Source organism: Sceloporus undulatus, chromosome 4 (genome assembly GCF_019175285.1).
Source record: "Sceloporus undulatus isolate JIND9_A2432 ecotype Alabama chromosome 4, SceUnd_v1.1, whole genome shotgun sequence".
Taxonomy (NCBI): Eukaryota; Metazoa; Chordata; class Lepidosauria; order Squamata; family Phrynosomatidae; genus Sceloporus; species Sceloporus undulatus.
Window position 1 is genome coordinate 18,895,506 of NC_056525.1, and position 21,889 is coordinate 18,917,394.

At 40.7% G+C, this 21,889-nt stretch overlaps 1 protein-coding gene across 1 annotated transcript; it reads right to left on the reverse strand.

Moving 5' to 3' along the window:
* Positions 1-1,613: 1,613 nt before the first annotated feature.
* On the reverse strand, positions 1,614-21,660 carry C4H20orf85 (chromosome 4 C20orf85 homolog). Its single transcript, XM_042462488.1, has 5 exons — positions 21,655-21,660; positions 19,605-19,789; positions 10,410-10,491; positions 8,862-8,960; positions 1,614-1,894 (listed from the first exon to the last, which is right to left on the reverse strand). The coding sequence occupies exons 1-5, from the start codon at positions 21,658-21,660 to the stop codon at positions 1,739-1,741; spliced, it is 528 nt and encodes a 175-aa protein (XP_042318422.1). The 3' UTR covers positions 1,614-1,738.
* Between the last annotated feature and the right edge of the window lie 229 nt (positions 21,661-21,889).

Sequence of the window (21,889 nt, forward strand, 5' to 3'; positions counted from 1 at the left end):
ACCTGGCACATTCTGCACCAGAACTGGGCCATTTACCAGTAAAATAAAGTAAAAGAGAGTAAAATAACATACCCATTGCTCTGGATCTTCCAAGAAGATCCAGAGCCCTCTGTTCCCACACCATGTTGAACGTCTGCTTGGGAGTACCTCTGGGCTGCCTGGTGCATCATTGCAGGTAGCTTGTTCTGAAGTCAGAACAAAGCAGCCAGAAATTCAGAACAAGCCACCCAGCCATGTGATCATTGCTGGGTGCCACATTCTGACCTCAGAAGCAAGTGACCCACAATGGCAGTAGACTGGCTGGGTGGCGCAGCAGGATGCAGGCAGCTGTGATGGTGTGGGAATGGAGGCCAAGGTAATGGGGGCAGGGCATGACAACTGCAGGGCCAGGATACTCTAGGCTGCCCCCGGAGTATCCTGCTCAGTACAGACAAGACCTTAGTTTGCTTTCTTTCTCCGCTAGATCTCATGTGTAAGGTGGAGTAGGCTGGTGAATTATTCAACTTCTGCTTTGCACATTAGTTACTCTGCTTGAGAGATCTTCTACAATCTCTCATATTTCTCAGTAACATATGTAAAAGTCATCTGGGCTGACATCTTTGTTCCATACTGATGATGAAATAGCAAGCTAGAAGGCTAGGTGACTCCTAGCCTCTGCCATCTGAGACAATTGTGGGTGAAAATTCTCCAGTATGGGGAGGCTCAGCAAGAGGAAGGGGCTGTGTGCAAATCTCCAGCTCAGTTAGTTTAGCAACAGCTTGCTATAGATTGCAAGACGTAATTGATTTATTGCTGCAACTTGCAAAGAATGATGTATGTTTATATGTATGTCCTTAGCTTCTTCCTTCCCACCCAGTCATTATGGGAACAGAGTTCACCCTTCACTCTGCTCTGCATCCACCTTCTGGGTAGAAGCATATAAGCTTGATAAAACTGGCTTTCTCCCATCTCTATAAACATGTGAGAACAAATAATCACTTCATTTCATCTTGATCTGGGAACAACCCTTTAAAGAAGACCTCTCTCTCTCTCTTTCTTTCTCTCTCTCTCTCTCTCTCTCTGTGTTTGTTTGACTGATAAGGTGTGAGCAACTGATAAGCTGTGGTTGGTACTTAATGTATAATGATTGATGACATCACCAGGGACCATCCCTAGGTCCTAGACTTTGGTCTAGAAACCTAGGGTTCTGGAATGATCTTGAACCTAAATTTGGCTTTAAAATTAAATCACATTTTGAGCCAGTTTGTTATGAAAGTAGAATGTGGGAACAAATAATCTGTGAGAAAAGGAATCCCATTGTCTTTTAATGTTAATATTCCATTTCTCCTCCATCTCTTTTGATGTTATCTCTCTTGTCACTTCACCACCACTCATGACATTCTTTACCCACGTTTCTCCCCTAAGGATAAAACTGAACCTGGAATGGCAGCTTTATTTGAGAAGGAGACAGTGAATCTATTAAGCATAGGTTGGAGTGTCCAGATCTTTTATAATGTATGAACAACACTTGATTAACTAAACAGCAAAAAACCCCACTTATATACTGCATGCTGGTGGTTTAATGAAACAAGACTATGCCATGCTTAATTGTAATATACTTTAACATACATTACTATACAAACATGTTTTAATATCCATTTCCCCTATGTATTAGGACTTGCTGAAAACATCCTTGGATTGACGGTAATAAAAGAAAGGGAAAGAGAGACTAATAGGCCTAAGGCACTATTTCTTAAAGTTAGTCAGTAGGTTCATTTGGCCATTGCAGGTCCTTGTGAAAGGCACCTTTACAACTTCTGATCTGATAATAACGTTCAAGTTCCAGCCCTGGTACTGTAGATCTCCAGCCAATAAACCCTTGGGTTGTTTGAGGGACAGGTGGAGATGGATGTATCTGAAATGAAGAAGTACATCTTTTATTTATATATTTGGACATTTATATCCCTACTTTGTATGATAAAACCAAGGTCAAGCCAGTTTACCGAAAAAGAAAAAAGCCCCCAAGACAAAAAATAAAAACAGTGTAAAATAAACATAAGTAAAAATAGCAAAGTAAAAAATGATAGCAGCAGCAGCCAGACTAAAATCACAGGCTATGATGAAAAAACCCAACATGTTAAACAGTGTTGTTCAAGATAAGATCTTGTTTTTTGTCCACTTAAGAGCAGGAGTGGCCAACCATGGAAGGTTCAGGGTTCAAATTAGCTTCCCAGGAGACCATGGAGGGCTGCACCACCAAGGCAAAGGAGACATCATGTGCCCTCTAAGGAACATGGGACATATTTTGAGGGCTTCCTGAGCTCCTAGTGGGTATCTGGGGGCAGAATTCTTTTTTGGAAAAAAATTGCAAAATTTTGCTTTGATCTCTGAGGGATCCAGGGGGGTCCACATGTGATGATAATGCCTTGAAAACCCCTTACATATCCCTTTTGAGCATTGCAGAGCAAATAAAATAAAATGTTTTTTTAATTTTTTTGTCAACCCTTGAGGGGCCCTGGAGGCTATGCAGACATGTGGCCTGTGGCCTGTACTTTGCCCACCCCTGCTATAGAGCAAATAAGTGTGGCCAATAGTACCAGCGCATGTATGGGAAATCTTCCCTGTCCCCTCACGAGGAAACCTCAGTTTGCACCAATGACACATGCTTAAATTACAACAATGCCAGAAATTTGGGGATTGAAAAAGTATCATGGAACAGAATTCTTGTCTAGGATAAATGCTCTCATTTTGCCTCCCCCCCCTTTCTGAGTGTGCAGTTTGACTCAACGATGGTACAAAATGAATTTTTCTTGAGATACTATTATATAATTTAGGCATCTTTGCCCAATGAACTGATATTTCTCACAATTAAATGATTTGATTCTAGAATGCGTTGAATTCATTGGAAGATGATTTAGTTTAGTACCATTTTCAGAAAAGACACTCAGATCAATACATACATTTATTACTTCTCCTTTGGCACATTCTCACACTTATTTTTTTTCCTGCCAACTTTTTATTCAAAATTAACAATATACACATGTGAAATGACACAACTAGGTCAGGTAAGTCTAGCATAAGTAAATAAAAACATTTGGAATCTTCTACAACCACTTAAAGGCCTCTTCCAAAATTCATCTAGGGATGACTTTTCCAGTCTCCACTTATGATTTCCATTGTGCTAACCAAATGCATAGATTTATGTTTTTTTAACTTGCTAGGGTGAGGCAAGCTAATCTGCACTTTTATTTGGAAACCATGACTTATGAGGAGAGGCTAAGGGATCTGGGTATGCTTAGCCTGGAGAAGAGATGGTTAAGAGGTGATATGATAGCTCTGTCTGAATATTTGAAAGGATGCCATACTGAAGATAGAGTTTGTTTTCTGCTGCTCCAGAGAACAGGACCCAGAGCAGTGGGTGTGGGTTCAAACTACATTCTGACATTTAAATGTTATTGTGTTGCTTAGAATGTCCTATTACAATTTTCTATTGCATGGGGAAAGGCCAGGCAGAGCAGAGGTTCTTTGGATAACTCAAACTAAATAGCTAAGATTTCTAGATACCATTGTTAGAATTAAGAATCATTGTTATGTGTATTATATGCAGTGTGAGGCACACTTTTAAGTTCAAACATGCATGCAACATATGAGAAACAAGACCTTGTGGATGCCACATGTAATATACTTGGTTTGTTAGTTGTCCAGTCTAATCTCCTGCTATGCAGGAAGACATACTAAAAGCACTCCTGACAGATGGTCATCCAGTCTCTATTTAAAAACTTACAAAGAAGGAAATTCCATCATACTCTGAGGCAGCATGCTCCACTGTTGAACAGCTCTTACCACCAGGAAGTTCTTCAGTAGAGGGACTCTCTTTTCCTGTAGCTGGAAGACATTGCTCCAAGTTTTATTCTCTGGAGCAGCAGAAAATGAGCTTTCTCCACTATGTCATCCTTTCAGATATTTAAACATGGTTATCATGTCATCTTCTCCAGGTTAAATATGTCCAGCTCCCTAAGCTGCTCCTTATATGGCATGGCTTCCAGATCTTTTATCATTTTGGTTGCCCTTCTCTGGACACATTCCAGCTTGCCAATATCTTTCTTGAACTGTGGTGCCCAGAAGTGGACACATTATTCCAAGTGAGGTCTGACCAAAGCAGAACAGAGTGGTACTACTGAAGGCCTTACTGAAATCTGGATATGCTACATCCATAGTATTTCCTTTACCTCCCAAGCTTGTAACAATATGAAAAAAGAAATACAACTAGCCTGCCATGACTTGTATTTGAGAAATCCATGTTGACTTTTAGTGATCATGGCATTCCTTTCTAAGTACACACAAATGGTCCTTTTAATGATCTGCTCTGGAATCTTTCCTGGTATTGATGTCGAGCTGACTGGATGATAATTGTTTGAATCCTCCCCTCACTTTTGAAGATGGGGGAGAACGTGTTTCTCCTCTAAGTCATTTTTTACTTAAGGTGATCTAAGGTCATTTTTCTTGTCAAGATCTATTCAGAGAGGGCTTGCTATGCTTTCCCCTGAGGCTGAGAAACAGTCTTGTCCAAGGTCACCAGTGGTTTTCCATGGCCGAGCAGGTATTTGAACCATGGTCTCAACAGTCATGGTTCAACACATTGGCTTGGTACACTTGGTACTTTGGCTGAAATCTATGCCATATTTAGGAATACAGTCAGCCCTCTACATTTGTGGCTTTGACTTTTGCAGATTTGATTATTTGCGGATTTGATTAATATGTTTGCTCTAGGTTCTCCAGTGAAACTCTGCTGGAAATTGACCATGGAGTTGCACTGGAGGACTTAGAGGTTACTAGAGAAAATATTTCTCTAGGCATTTGTAGGTCCCCCAGTGAGATTCTGTGGTCAACCTCTGGCAGATTTTGACCAGAGAGTTGTTCTCTCAGGTTAAAAATGTGGTGTTTTTTTTAATTTGTAGTTTTTCCAGTTCCATGGGGGGTGTCCTGTGCTCCTAACTCCAGCAAATGTGGAGGGCCAACTGCATTTGCCACAAAGGACTTGCACTTGTAGAAAAGTAGAAAAGTGTAAGAATAGATGAGAAAAGTTGATTTTTGTAAAAGCAGTAGCCCCAGACATGATAACACAATACCCTCTCTTCAGGAGCAGACAACTGCTTATCAAGAGAGAACAGAAGCTGTGAGGTCATCCTCAACACACACAATAAACTCTACTTTTTACATGAAATAAACTTTTTCTCTGCAACATCTGCAGATAGCTTATAGATATATCCACACTACTCAGTTACAGCTGTTGATACTCCTTTCACCCACCCTTTGGGAATCCTGGAATTTGTATTTTGGAGAGTAGTATTTAGAATTCTCTAGGTACTCACTTGGAAAGCTTTTAGAGAATTCTAAATGCCTCATGAAACTACAAAGCTTAGGATTCCATCCTGTGGTGCCATGAGAACTAAACTGTTGCCAAAGTGCTACAATTGTGCAGTGTGGACACATCAACTTATATTGAAATAAGATGATAGTATCAAATACTAAACAGTCAATTCAGTTCCAATAACCGAAAGTAAAAACTGACAAGAAACCTCTTCTGTTAAGCAAGTTCTATTTATATTTGGGAGGGAGGTTGACATTTAAGGACAAACAAAAGACAGATTAGTGACCAAAATGTCTTTTGCAGGAAGAATCTTTCAATCTTACTAAAAATGAAACATGTTAATCAGTAACTAATCTAGTTGGATGATGCGGAAACCCCAAGCTTGAAGCTGCTTTGTGTTTGCCTTGGCTGCTGAAGTTCCTTTGGCTAAACAACCTTCACAAAACATGCTGAAAGTGCTCTCTATGTATTACTCTAACATCTGGAGATTTATGCAGTAGAGGAATTTGCACTGGAAAAGCAATGTTTCTGTTCTATTCTGCTGCCAGAGCTCTTTCGCTTTGTTCCTGAGCCAAGACTGGAAAATATTTATGCTATCTAGGTGGAGTACTGTATTTGAAATTATTCCCTTTCTTTTCCTTTTCCTTTTCTTTTTCTTCAGGGCCATTTGTGCCACCCACAGAGCTGAACAATGGAGACAATTTAGATCTCTTGCCTCTATGCAGCAGCACTATTCACATGGAGTGGAAATGGAGTTAAGGATCCCTTATCTGACCCACACCGAGGAATGGATATAAGAGGGGTTTTTTTTGCTCATGTCACAGAAGTTCAGGATGTTGGTGAAACAATGTATAAATTACATGGACCTGGCAGGCCATTACATGCAAAACCTATACAAAGGCAACATTAATGTTTTTCTTTAGGGGAAAATGGGTTTTATCACTCACAAAATTGCTGCTGTGCTGCTGCCTGACCATCACTCATCCCTCAGCCATGCTTCTTCCAGTGATTTTACTACCATGGAAGCTTTCCGTACCACCAAAATTGGCCGGCAGAGCACGGCTGAGGGTTGGGTGATGGTCGGTGGCAATGCAGCAGCAATTTTGTATGTGATAAAACCTGTTTACCTCCATTCCAGTCCGATCCCATCCTGTGCCCAGATTGGACTGAAAAGTGCATGCGATAAACTCCTTGGAGAAAACATTATTTTCCTTATTGATTTTATTTGTACAGTTGGCCCTTCCCTTACGCTGTGTTGGACCCCATCATGTAAGGGAAAAACTGCTTAAACTCAAGCCCCATTGGAAATAATGGGGCTCGTTGTCACAGTGCGCGCCCGGCACGCACCCCATTGCTTCTTCTGAGGTGCAGCAGAAGTCTTTCCGGTGTGGCTTCCAGCGTATACTGGAAGCCACATATGGCATGCCTGCATATGACATGGGCGCACTGTATCTCGCTTTTCTCCTGCCAAAGGACCCATGTGAAGCTGCAGTTTTTCAAATCACACACTCATTAAAATTAATGTTTTTTTGTACTGGGTAAACACAATTAGCAATATTTTACATCAGAGTGGGGAATGTGCAGCCTGTGAGCAGCATGTGGCCCTGGAGGGCCCACCAAGGGTGAAAATGTTTTGCTCCAAAATGACCTCTAGGGGTGTGGAGGGCATGTTTGGAGCCCCTGCACTTCTCTGGGATTAAAAACATGCATTTTCCACATTTTTTTGTCACAAAATACCATATAAAAGGTGAGGAGTCCTCATTTTGGGTCTTCTTCTAGGATCACTAGGGGAGAGAATAGAAGGATGACATATCACTTATTCCCAGTAAGAAAAGAGGATTTTTGTGACATGTGTGTTCATGTTCCTAGACCTCAGGACACAAGGGTTCTCAGGTCTTAGGGCCTAGACCCCATTCTGTGGTCTTCATAGTAGTAGTGATGCTGGGGTAATCTCAGGGAGACAACATTGTCTTGAAAATTGCATACATATGGCACTATGTATCCTTGCCTCATTGCCCCATCCTTTGCTGCTGCAGCAGCAGGCTACTTTGAAACAGGAACTTTATTTATGTATTTATTTATTTTTTAATCCCGCCTTTCTCCCAAAGTGGGACCTAAGGCGGCTAACAACTTATATAAAACACAACAATTAAAATTGTACAATTAAAATTGTAAAAATATATTTAAAAATACAAATATAAAATTTAAAACATACAAAGTTAAAATTAAGAATCTAAAACCAACTGCTTTTCTCTTCAAAGCAGAGTTTAGATAACTTCTCTTGTTGGACTTTAGCTCCCATGTGTTCTTAAAAGTTGTGCTTTCAGAGATGTTGAAAACAGAGCTTGGAAAACTACAGGCATCTCCCTCTTTTCAATGGCACATTTTTAGACCTTTCACTGTTTCGACTGATCTAAATTATAGCCACATACTGCACTTTTGACCCCTGGTTTTCTCTTTTGACCACTGCTGCTGCTTTACCCCCCTCTCAGTGGACTCAGCACACTCTTTTTCCCCCCTCTCAGTTGACCTGGAGTCATTTAGTTCATTTAGCTGACTTGAAGCCATTTAGCTAAGAAAAAATGGTTCTGCTTTTCAACTGATTTCATTTTTTGACAGACCTGTGGTCCCTAACCTGTCAGATAAGCAAAAGCTTGCTGTATTCTTTTTCAGTTCAGTACTGAGCTTGAGATACTTAATTTCCAGACATAGAAATATTTTCTAATTTGTTGGACTTGGCTTTTATTAGTTGAATTATGTGCTCCGAGCTTCATGCCCCATGATTGATGACATCACCATGAGCTGTCCTTTGTGACATCCCCATGGGGTGTCCCTAGTTCACAGATTATGGCTATGGAGCTCAGGACCTGGGATGCCCCTGACCTGGCAATTGTAGTGCTCCTTCAAGTATGAAGTCAGCGTCACCCATGGCTCTCAGGGCCAAAAAGGCTGAGGACCCTTCCTTACAGCTTCCAATGGTTGACCCTCTGTTTGACAAATATTCCACTTGGATTTCTCTGCTACAGATGAGGATGTCTCCTCCTCTAGAAGATGGTAAGCATGCCCTTTTTAAACACGTCAAGGCTAATGTTGGTTGGTGCAATATCCTTGAGGAAAAACAGGACATTCAAGATTGTAATATTTCTTATGAAAGCAATCTGTCTCTGTTCCAGAAATATTATTTGGAATTCTGATCTGCACTTCCTTTCCAGCACCTGCAGAGATGAGACAACTAACCTGAAGATATATAATTTTTATGTGCTATAGCAAGATAACTTTATTGTAAGACCTAAAGTTACACAATGAATTCTTCCCTCAGAAAAGCATCCTTTGGATCCTTTTTCCTCTTCAGAGAGCCTTTTAATGTTGCCCTAAAGATTTTGACCTTTATTTAAACACCCACCACTGCAAAACAACTGGTGAGGAATCTTTAGGTGGCTTACCAAAGGTATGGATTTGGGTATTTTAAAAAATTGCCCTGCTATTTGAAACTACAATGCTATCGTCTAACCTTAATATATTTTTCCACCGGTGTCACAGGTCGGATTTGTAAGTGTTCTGGAAGCGGGATCTTAGGCTTAGCAGGTTGTTTCTTTTCATCTTTTATCAACTAAAAAGAGGAGAACATAACAAAATAAATTGGCACTTCAGGCTGAGCCGTGCATTGTGATAACATTGTAATAGCTGGTATCTATCTAGATATTTATACTGTTCCCATCATAGCAGTATTTGATGACCTTGTACTTGGCATCTGATACAAGGCTATTTATTATACAGCTTTGAATGCTTTTGAAATTCACCTTTCATATGAAGAATTAATTCTCATTTTAAGGCTAAGAGATGAATCTGGAGGATAGATAGCCATTCTTCATTTTTTGCACATTACACATACCTGTTCAGAAGTAAACCCTGACTCCAATGGGACTTATTCTGAGATAAAATGAGTATAAGTTTGCAGCATTTACCATGGCATACTTAAAATACAATTGTCTAACTAACATGTGTAATATGAAGTGAAAATTACAACAAGGAAATGGGTATCTTGGTAATGGGTAAAAGCAAGCATATACTTTATTTTTTTCAGGCTTGACTTTGCAAATATGATGCAGCAAATTCCAGCTATGGACAGACTTTTTTTCCTGCAATGATCCCTGCAACTCTTTCCATTGGACTAAAGGGATTGTCCTGGTATGTATGTGCTGTGCAGTCTTTGCAGCTGGCAGCACTTACCACTCCTGCTTTGTGGAAGTTGCTGTGGGAGGTGGAATAGATACTTGCCTTTTCCAAAAAACAAAACAAAACAAAACAAAAAACCCCAAAACATTTCTGCCTGTGATATACACATGCTGCTATTTAAAAAAAATAAATAAAAAGAATGTGTGGAAGCAAAAACATGGGGAATGGGCTAATACCAGGATTGGGCCAAGTAATTCATTTTTACTTTGCCAGCTTTTCCTGACCTGGTGCCTCCCAGATTTTTTGGACTAAAATTCCTCATAGCCCTAGTTTATGGCAGTTTTAGTTTAATATATCCAGAGAACCTTAGCTTGGGAAAAACTGGTCTACACTCACAGAGTAGCTATGGCTTTCAAGACTCTAAGCAGAAGTCATATCTAAGCTCTACCTGAAAATGCTGGGTAGTGAGAAGAAAAACTTGTGTTCTGTTGTTTGTCCTTCAGCGTACATATGAAATGTTGCAACTGTTACCATACAGCTTTCTTTCTTTCTTTCTTTCTTTTAAAAAAACTATTATTTTCACCAGTTTATACTGGTGTTCGAGAGTGGAACACATGCCCTCAGAGAGTGATGGAATCTCCTTCCTTGGAGGTCTTGAAACAGAGGCTGGATGGCCATCTGTCGAGGATGCTTTGATTGTGATTTCCTGCATGGCAAGGGGTTGGACTGGATGGCCCTTGTGGTCTCTTCCAACTCTACGATTCTATAATTCTATGATTTCTTGCTGCAGTAGATCTTGACAGCTGCTGCTCATTCAGTCCAGGCTATAATATGAGATTAATTTTCTCTGTGTTTATAAATGGTATATGGAAGCTATTTTTACCTCTTCAACTGGTGTTAACAGAAAACCCCATCGTGAGGGCCATCTCCTTGCAGCTTCACGTTCTGTTTTAAGATGATCCTTCCTGGTATATACAGAAAAATAAGAATATATTACATGGTTTTCTGAAACAGCCTGACAGTCCTTCAGACTGCTTAAGGAGATCTAGTGTCACAACTCTTTTGGTATCAAATGAGTCTTATGCTAATGGTCTCAGTTATGCTTTTGCATACATTCAGTGTCTTATGTAACTCTTACAGACGGTACTTATAGAATTATATGAGTGAAACCTCAAAGACTATCAGGTCAGGCCACTGCCAATGCAGGAATCTTCCATTAATGCACCCCTGAGAGATAGCCAATGAAGGAGACAATTCACCATCTTCCAAGGGAGTCTGACAAACCTTACTTTCATTAAGATTTCCATAACATTTAGTCAGAATCTTCTTTCTTATAATTTGAATTCATTGCTTTCGATGCTATCCTCTGAAGGTGGAGAAAGCAACCTTGCTTCATCATCCTTCCTCTAACCTCTCAGACATTTAAAGATTGACATCACATCACCTGTCAGCTTTCTCTCTAGGGGCTTGTCTACATTAACTCTATACTCCAAATTCCCCCTAGGCTGGCCACATGATGTTTATACCATACAACCCAAAACCTTGAAATGGGTCTGGGCTGTTTACAAAATGCCTGGACCAGATTTGGGATTTCTACCCCTTCTCCTGCATTAAAAAGACTTACCCTTTGCTCTAGGTTTTTCAGAAAACTTGGAGCAAAAAACAGTGATAACAGGTAGTGGCAGGGGGATGCCGGTCCCTCAGCATGGCTGCCGTGTTGGTCTGTAGGTGCCAGTCTCTCTGAGGTCAGAATAAGACTATGTGTCTCATTGTAACCTCAGAACAAATTGTACCCACAGTAGAGGCACTGACCAGCGTGCAACAACCACAGCCACCTATCGTTTTCAGCAGGTAAGTGGGGGGGGGGATTTGTGGAGAATGTGGGGGCCAGACTACTCTGGAGACAGCCTAGAGTAATCTGGCAAGTGTAGCAAGCCCGAGGTTAAATATATCCAACTCTCACAACCATCATATTCCTTGGTTTCAAGACCTTTTTACCATCTTGGTTGCCATGTCAAAACTCGACATGTGTTAAAACGAAATACACTAAATGTATTTCATTTCCTTCTCACCTCATTCTTTACCATTTCTGTGCTTTCCGCATACACGTGTGCCAACTTCAGTTAATATTTCACGTATCTGACGAAGTGGACTTTAGTCCATTAAAGCATATGCATTAATAAATTGGTTCATCTTTTGATGTTCCACAACGTGTTTTGTTCTTTTTTCTGGAATAATCTAACACAGCTATTCTACTGGAAATTGAGGACTGTACTTTCTGAAAAGGCAGGCTTTTAAGACTGTCAAAATAGAAAGTTTGTGCAACTTTATATACAGGCCCTCTAGGAAGAAAGATCTATCATGCAGGAGGAAAATGAACACAGAAGTTAATCTACCACATCTTAGTAATGGAGGAGAGCCTTGCATAAAGTGAATAGTAGAATCAGTTCCCAGCCCCTCAGGCTATAAAAGAACCAGATAGCAAGTTATGGGAATAAGAACTCTTATTTGAGAACTATTTCAACCACACAGTGGACAAAACTAAAAGATGAGTTCCTAACTTGTTTCTTGCAAAGCTGAGTTTTTACTTTCTGGTTTTATTCCTGTGTAGTTTTATATTTGCACAGGATTTTGTTTCTGTGATTATTCTAAGCCAGTTTGAATCTGTTTGCAGAAGAAAAAAGGGAGGAAAATCTGTCTAATAGGTCTCTCTGAGAAGCTGCTTCCAGTTTCTATCATTCTGTAGCATGAAAGAAAAGAGAGAACCTAGAATAAGACCACATGTAGATCAAGGGAGATCAAGGTGCAGGTAATGTTAAACAGAAGCAGAATGAATTCTCAGTGATTGGGGTCACTGGGATTGGGAAATGTTTATTTATTTAAAATGATTTTTATCTTGTTCCTCTGCCCTAATGAGACTTGATCACATCCAGCCTCACTCCAATTCTGTCACTGAAGCGTCTCCTTTAGTATCCCTCCACAGTCTCTAAACCCATTCCCATGAAGAAAAATAACACAATGATGGGATGAGTGAGGAAAAAAAGTATTCCACCCATGCCATGCAAGGCCCAGATGAATAAAATGTAGGTAGATTGTTGTTGTTTTATCTATGACATGCTGCATGTTAGGTCCTTGCAAACAAAACAAAATAAAACAAAAACAAATAACAATCCCTATCTCTGTTTAATCGGATACATGCTTCTTTCCATCCATCAGAATGATGCATTTTGCTAGCAGAAGGAATAATGAACAAGCTGGCTTATTCCACTGAGTAAGTCCTTCTCAAGGACTAAAAAACAAAACCTTCAAACCCTGCAACCATCTTCCACTTATTTACTCTAAAGTAATTATATTAAGCCAATGTTTTGGAACAGGTAGTGATTTGTGAATTGTAACCTTGCCTTCTTAAGTTGTTAGCAGTTTGACCCACAATCCAGTTAAGATGAAATACTTGGAGTGAGACTGGTGACGTTAATGTACTTTGATTTCACTGAGCTATGGAGTGTGCCACTGAAGTAGCTTAGGCTGCAATTTTAGCTGTACTGTCATGAAATAATTCTGATTATCAATGGAATGTAACACCTTGCTTTCCTATTTCTTGGTGCACTTTAGGAGGGAAAAGAAATCTGCCTTTCACACTTGAAGGAGTGTAAATGATATTGAATAAATAGAAGGTGATTCCTTAATGGCTACTGGTCATTATGAAAGTCAAGGATGGGAAATTTCTTCCAGATATTTTTGGATTGCAACTCCCATCTACTCTAACTGCCAATGGTGAAAGAGAATGGAAAGTGCAGTCCAGCCACATCTGGACAGCTATAAAACTGCCTTCTCTTCTTTCCTTGTTTTTATCTATCTGTTCTATAGTAAAGGACTGATGCTTCTATGAGAAAAATAAATGAAAATAAAACACCAGTATTTATCCTTAATGATATTAAGGGTGTGTTGTGGTTTTATATTTTTAGTGCATTTTAAATGTGTTTTAACTGTTTCAATTTGATTATTTGTTTATTTTTAAAAAATCTTTTGCACAATTGTTTTAGGTACATTTTGTTTTAACTTATACAATATGCCCTCCACTTTTGCTGGGGTTAGGGGTACAGGAGCCCCATGAAAGTGGAAAAAACCACAAATTAGAACAAAAAACAAAAAAACACAATTTATTTTACCTGAGAGAACACCTCTCTAGGAATTTCTAGATCCTCCTGTCAGATATTGACCACAGAATTGCAAAGCAGGAGGTAGAAATGCCTAGCGAAGCGTTCTCTCTAGGAATCTCCAGGTCTTCCAGCATGACTCTGTGGCCAACATCTGCCAGACCTCATACTGCATTCTATAATTTATTAATCAAATCCATGAATAATCCAAGTTGCAAAAGTCAAAACTTCAAATGTGAAGGGCCAACTGTATAATGCAGCTTTGACTCTTGCTTTGAGTCCCACATTGGCAAAAAGATGAAACATAACATTAATAAATAAACTAAGGGACAAAGCAGACAGGCAAAAAACGCTGGCTTTGAGGTGGTGTGGGGGTGTGGCATACACACACCACATACCCCAATGTCACCCCCAAGTGGGCATTATACCATCCTGCTGACCGGACAGCGGGAGGCATCAAGGCATTTCTGTGGTGTGGTGTTTATACACGCCACGCTGCAGAAGTGCAGAAGAACCACCACCACAGTGGAAAGGGTGCCTTGTTTCTGCCCTCAAAGGTTTGGCATTTTTGCTGCTTCTTTTTGGGTTGCAAAAATGCCAGATCGGGGCCACAGTGTGCGATTGCCACGGCCCTGATGTGGCACTCTAAGGGGCGATATTAAGCTACCCCTTTATGGCTGTCTGTTTCGTCCCTAAATTAATTATATTAAGACAGCTCTGATCCAGAATCCATCTAATGCATCCATAATAGTATCTCCCTATATGAGCCCACCCAAGCTCTAAGATCTGTGGGGAAAGGCTTTCTCACAGCCTTTGACAGTGGAACACACTCTCTTGGAGTGTGGTGGAGTCTCCTTTGGTGGTTTTTAAACAGTGGCTGGATGGCCATCTGTCAGGGGTGCTTTGAAAGGGTGCTGGACTGGATGGCCCTTGTAGTCTTTCACAACTCCATGATTTTATTATTTTGTCTTAGTTATTCATGGTGAGGATATAGGAGAGGGCTTTCTCAGTCGCTGCTCCCAAGTTCTGGAATTCCTTTCCCTGGAGGGTCAGGTTGTCCCTTTCTCTGCTGTCTTTCCACCAACAGGTAAATATCATTTTATTTAAGGAGCCATTTGGTTTTAGTTGGTTGTGGCAGATGGAGCTTTTGAAGGGCAGGGAATGTACTTTTTCTATTTTCGTATGTTTTAAATATCTTTTTAATGCTATTTTAACATGTGCTTTTTAAAATAGAAGTTCAGTTTAAATGTATTTTAACTTTAGTATGAAGAGTCTATTTTAATTGTGCTTTTAAAATATTGTATGCTGCCTTGAACCCCATATTGAGAGACAGGTGGAATATAAAATAATCAATCAATCAATCAATCAATCCAGCAAGCATCTATCATCTATGTACTATATGTACATGTGATTGCAGCATTAGCTGTACAGGTATGTGTCTGGGAGAAGGAATGATCTTGTTGCCTGCAACTTTTTCATAGGGAGGGTGATATTGCATACATTTTTTTAAGAAAAGAGAAAGTTTTTGGAATGTCACAGATGGAGAAGAGTAGTTATGATGTTTTAAACATACAGGCACATACATAACAAACACACACACATGTGTGAAACACATTGAAAATAAGTTAATAAAATGACCCAGCTGGGCACCTCATGAGGCACCAAGAGTTGTTAGATTATCATGGCTGGCAACACAATAAAACAGTCAGCAATTGTCCATGACACTTGTGCAACCCTCTTCCACACAACAGTCAGAAGAGCGGTAAGAAATCCCAGAAGTGTTTCTGGACACATGGTTACAAGCACCCCCAAGTCAAGAGACATTATGCAGCTGTTCTGTTATGAAATGTTTCAGAGAAGAAGGAGGAAGAGGAAGATGAAAAAAGTGGTGGGAAAACACAGAAAAGTTACAAGTCATGATGATGTTGTGAGTACTCCCCTGTAAAAATTCTATGAACAAGGGAAAGCAATTACAAGATTAATTTAAAACATTGGAAAGTTATGGAGGGAAGTTATAGAAACTACAAAAATGCATCTAGTTTTTGTAATATTCTTAGAATGAAAATGCAGACTGAAAGAGAGCTACCTGGTTTCTATATCATAGAAGGTCATTTTGCAGTGGAAGATACTGCCTTTGTGTGTGTGTGTCCGTCCAAATTTTAGATTGTAAAGATACTATCCAAGGTACTGAATCAATTTTGCACTTTAGACAATTCCTTTAAAGTTCAGATTTAGCACTCATAACAGAATCACCACTCCATGGACACTGGAGCCATCAAGTGCTGCTGGTCATTTAAGAAGGCAGGGAAGGACAACTAAATTTCAATGCCTAAATTTAAATGCCTAAATTTCAAATGCTATTGTGCCATAAGTGGGTCATGGTGGCTCAAGTGGTTAAGATGCTGACTCTGTTGACAAAGTCCCTAACAGTGAAGTTACTTTTTAGGAAGGCTTTTTAACATACCCAGCTTCCCTTTTTGTTCTTATCTTATGCTTAGCTGGAAGTTTTAGTTAGCAGCATCAATTCTGTGAAAGAAGGCTGGAGAAGCTTTCAGTATCAGATTGCAGCAACATATCCACAGTAAACAATGCAATTAAATAAAGGCTGAGATGGAAAAGAGGAGGACTCTGCAATCCTACTTTAGCAGTATGTGCCTGTGTCTTTCAGGCAAAGTGAACAGCAGCTGCTTCCAGGATCCTTGGGCATATGAGAACAGCACAACAGAGAGAAAAGAAAAAAGCACACAAGCCTGCCTCACCAGTTCACGCCACCATGTTAAAAATCATAGATTTTTTTTGTCTGGCCACCATACTGGTGGTCATCCCTGGATGTATTTTAGAAGGAGCTTTCTAGAAGGATCAAAATGTTTTTTTTTCTTCACTTGTGCAACCTGACATGGTTGTTTCATTATGTATGTGTATATTTTGGCCCAAGACAGGTGGGTTGAAAGGGGCATGACGGCAGTGATACTAGGGTTAGGGACTGCACACCAACTGCACGGTCCTTAACCCTAGTATGTGCAGGTGGCATCCTGATGGTGGCCTCCTGTCCACATGGGGGCTGCCATCTTTACGTAAGCGATGGGAAGATTGCTGTGTGTTGCTTACGTCACGAGTGTGCCAATGGCAGTTTTCTGGGTTCTGGGATGCTGTGCAGTTTGGCGGCTGTGGCGTCCCTCCAGAGGGAAATAGGCCACCAGAAGGCCACCCTTTTGGGGTGGTCTGCCCTGGGCCTTTGAATGAAAAGTTAGTAGAAAACTGATGAAGTGCTCTTATTTTTTCATGGTGGAGGAACCTATCCTTATTCCTTCCATGTTAGTTCTGTTTCTGGTACCAAATTTTCTATTAAAGCAGCAATGCCCAGGAATGCATCAGTTTCATTAAATGAGGGTATACCAAGAGCAAACCTTTGAACCTTGCTAAGAATCTCACTCTTTTCAATTAATTCTGAAATGGAAGGCCCTGGTTTATTGTACTAAATGTGGATTGTCTGGAAAGGTATTTAGGGTTCAAAATGTTTTGAAAAAGCACTATTTTCTGTCCTTACCAACCCATCTGTTTCCCAACCCTCCTCCTGCTCTCTCCATCCTTGCTATTCCTCATTCAGAGAAAAGCAGATAGGAGGAAGAACTAAGAATACTTCAAAATGCACAGTGCTGGAAGATTTCCAATTTTCGTTCCACCCAGAATTTTGTGGAATGGGAAAAGTGTATGCATGTGTGTGTCTGGAAAAGACACTGATGATTGGCAACAACCATTCCTTGCTTTGGGGAAATTCTGGTATTGCCATGAGCAAACCCCCACCAGGTTTTCTGACTAGACATCAGAACAGAAAGAGAACAGGATGGAAAAAATGGAACATAGAAATTGGTCCATGTGGCCACAGCTGTTGAAAGCTATTTTAGGATTACATGTTCCAGAATTCAGTGGCCATGATGGCTGAGGAAATCTAGAAGTTGTAGTACAAAAAGGTAACCTTTCCAATATCTCCATTGAGCTTAATAGTGTCTGGCAGCTAGGGTTGCTAGAGGGAAAACTAGAGTGGGCTCCTTTGCCTTTAACAGTTGTTTAGAAGAGGGAGGAGGTTCAGCAGGTGTTGCCCATTGCAGTTGCATGACAAGCAACACTGGATGAAATGTCCTCTTTTGTGCAACTATTAAAAGTATAGGAACTACCTCCAGTTTTCAATATGGCAAAGTTATCAGTGATAGGTGCTTTCTATGATGTCACATAGGCATCATTTCCAGAGATTCTGGGCCCTTTGGGATGCAAACCACCTGCTCTGTCATTTAATTAGAGGAATCCTGCTTACATAGGCTTCGGAAGCACAAGGAGGAAGAGGGAGGAACAGAAAATTGAATTTGGAAAGGCTTACCTTTGGGGACTACAGTCCTCTTCACATTACATCATTATTGCACTACAATTCCAGTTTAACTGAAAATCCCAGAATTCCATAGGATGGAATCATACCAGTTAAAGTGAAATCATAGTGCTATAAGCATCTAGTGTGAAAGGGGGCTGCAGTCCCCAGAGAACCCTTGTCAAAATGGTCTGTGACCACACTTCCTGGAGGTATACTAAGAGTCTTAGACCCAAAAAAACTAACTGTTCAGTGCCAATCTGAGACTGCAAACTCATGCATAACCTTCTGCGAATAGGACTCACTGGATTTAATGGGACTTACTATCGAATACACAGTGCAGCAGTATCACAACAGTGAATTTCAGATGGTGGATATGTGGAAATTACATTTGGGAAGTGAAGGGTACACAAGAGACAGAAGTGAGGTTTTATTTGGGAAGGAGGACAGTGTGGTGTAGTGGTTTGTGTGTCAGACTATGATTCTGGAGATCAGAATTTGATTCCCTGCTTGAGTGTAAAAACGCACTAGGTGACCTTGGGCAAGTCACACTCTCTCAGCCTCAAAGAGTGGCAATGACGAACACCCTCTGAAGAAACTTGCCAAGAAAACCCTATGATGGGTTTGCCTTAGGGTTGCCATAAGTCAAAAATGACTTGGAGGCACACAACAATACAGCAAACAAAACTACAAGGAACATCTCAAATAAATGAGTATCTGTTTTTGTCTTTCTAATGGTACTTAATTCTTTTTAAAGAAGGAGGGGCCTGCCTCCATGAATTTTCCTTCAATACTACCTGAACTGAGAACAGCCACATCTTAACAAAATCCAGTCTTGTGCCTAACATAATCCCCTCCCATATGATTTTTAATATCTTTGCCTGATGAAGAAGCCAGTGGAACTTCGAAAGTTTGCAACATGTATTTTGGTTGGTTCAATAAAGCGTATCACTGTTTTGTGGATTTTGGATGTTATTGTACTTCGCTATGTGGCTAACATGGCTACTCCTGGAAATAAAACTATAATTTCACAATTGCTGAATTTGGCCAGGAATGACTTAAAAATTTAGAAGAAGGTTAGCCTGGCTGGCTGAGGCAGTTGGTAAGGTAAAAGTCTTCCAGAAGATGACCATCCAGCCTCTGTTTAAAAATCTCCAAAGAAGGAGACTCCACCACACTCCCAAGCAGCATGTTCAACTGTCAAACAGCTTTTACTGTTTACAATGTTAGGTGGAATCTTTTTTCCTGTTGTTTGAATCCATTGCTCCAGGTCTTATTCACTAGGGCTGCAGAAAATAAGCTTAGTCTATCCTCAATATGACAGCCCTTCAAATATTTAAACAGGGCTATCATATCACCTTTTAACTCTCTCTTCTCCAGACTAAACATACCCAGATCCCTAAGTCTCTCCTCATATGGCATGATTTTCTGGATGAGAGTGCTGGCAGTTGCAGTCCAACAACATCTGGAGGGCTGCAATGGGTCTCCCCTCTATCCTAAACCAACTTCAGGGGGAGAGGGAGAAGGAGAAGGGGAGCAGGGAGGGAAGCAAGGCGTTTACCATATCTGAGCTTCGGCCACAAAGTTGAGTTTGTTTTTTCTGTGACATCCCAGACACTGCTCCAGGGCAAACACTCCTTGGTGGGTGGGTAGAGGATGGGTGCCACCTGAAGCTAGGCTGCAGCCAGCCACCAGACAGCTAGAGCTGTCCAGCTCTGAGCAAAAGGCTGCTGTGGCTTTGTGTTGCTAGGAGACGGCAAAGGAATGGGCCTAGGCCTTGGGCCTGCCAGGGCAGGGATGGATGGGTAGTGGTGGTGGTTTTTGTGTGGTGGTTTGTGTGTGTGTGTGTGTGTGTGTGTGTGTGTGTGTGTGTGTGTAGAAGGCATGCCTCAGTGACCATCCCTCTACAAAATAACTGAGCCTTGTGATATCTTAAAGCAGACCTTCGGAAGGTTCCTTACACAAACTCCCACAGTTCCTAGGCTGCCTGGGAATGCTGCCTGGGGGATTCTGGGAGTGGTAGTGCAAAACCCAACATTTCAAATACTGCTTTCAGGGGTAGACGTGCTGGCCATAATTTGTGGTTGTTGAGGTTATTCAGACGGTGACAATAATTGAGGTAGAATCAGGGATGAATTTTTATTGTTCAAAAACCCTTAATTCAGATGGCAACCTGCTGAACCTAATGTTGGATTTCCCCCCCTGAGTTTTTCCAAAAGACTTGCATTGTCAGCTGTGTGACTAACCAATGTGAATAGACCTGGGATAAACCAGGAGCAGGGTATGAATACAATACAATACAATACAATACAATAATAACCCTACATGCCTTGGATGTGTTTTGAATGCATTCACATCATCAATGCCATCTTTATTAGTGTGCTGACAAGTGTGAGCAACCGAACTAACAGAGATGTGCATAAATGTGGTTCCATAGAGTGAACAACAAACCCAGAATGCATGAATGAGATTCTTCACAGTCATGCTAAAAACAATATGTGAATGATCCCATTGGGAGCTTTCAAGTGATTTCCAACTTATGGTGATCCTAAGGCGAAGCCATTACAGGCTTTCCTTGGCAATATTTGTTCAGAGGAGGTTTGCCATTGCCTTCTCCTGAGGCTGAGAGCATGTGACCTGCTCAAATTCACCCAGTTTGTTTTATGATTAAGTCAGGAATCAAACCCTGGACTCCAGAGTCTTAGTCCAACAGTCAAACTGCTATGCTATGCTGATTGTCGGTGGCCATATAGGAAATAACATCCATAATCCCCCAAACAGTGATACCTTTATTCAGTCACCCAAAAACACACCAACAAATCTTGAGAAAATGCTAGCCTGTGACTAACACCATCATTTTATATGCCCCCCACCTATATGATTCTTAACAGTTTTGTCTGATAAAGAAGCCAGCAGTGCTTTGAAACTTGCATCATGTATTTTGTGCACATTGGTTGGTAAAAGGTATCACTGTTTTATGGATTTAGGAGGTTATTGTAAATAGATGTTATGGTATCACATTTTGTGGATATTTGCAAAATAAATGTATTGTTAAGTGTGGCTTCTTTCCCCCCTCCTGCTCCCCATCTTTCTTCTTCTCTTCTTTGAAAGAGATTTTGTGCAGTTTGGTTTGCCCAATCACTGTTTTGTGGATTCTGGATGTTATTGTGCTTTGCTATATGGGCAATAAGGCTACCCCTGGATATCATCATCATCATCATCATCATCATCTTCTTCTTCTTCTTCTTCTTCTTCTTCTTCTTCTTCTTCTTCTTCTTCTTCTTCTTCTTGTTTCTCATATTTATTTGGAAACCAGGGAGTCCTGTCACACCTTAAAGACTAAACAAGTGTATCTATTTGTTCTGACTTGCAGTTGTTTCTGCAATGTGGCTAACTCCTTTGGGAATGGTCCCTCTGGAAACTATTTCTCTTCAGCCACACAAACACCTAGGGCACAAAACACTGTTAAGAAATGATGTGCGGAGCTAAATCACAGTACAACTGCATGAGCTGTGGAAGAATACAGACTCATCCCCATCCTCCAATAGTTTATAGATGAAAATAGTTTGTCTGCTTTTAACAGCATGGATAACAACTTGAACCAACTATACCGCCATATTTACACATTTTCTGACAGCTGCAACAGCTCCTGCCATCCAGTGACACAAAGGACCTTTCCACACAGGGCACAGAAGTAGGGTCAGTTTGCATTGGCCGATTCGTATTCACGTCATATTGCATCGTTCATTCACATTCGCGCTCTCTGAATACGCTTTGCTTCGTTCATTCACACCTGGGCGGCCTTCCGAATCGAGGTTTTGCGAATCGGCCAATGCGTATTCAGGC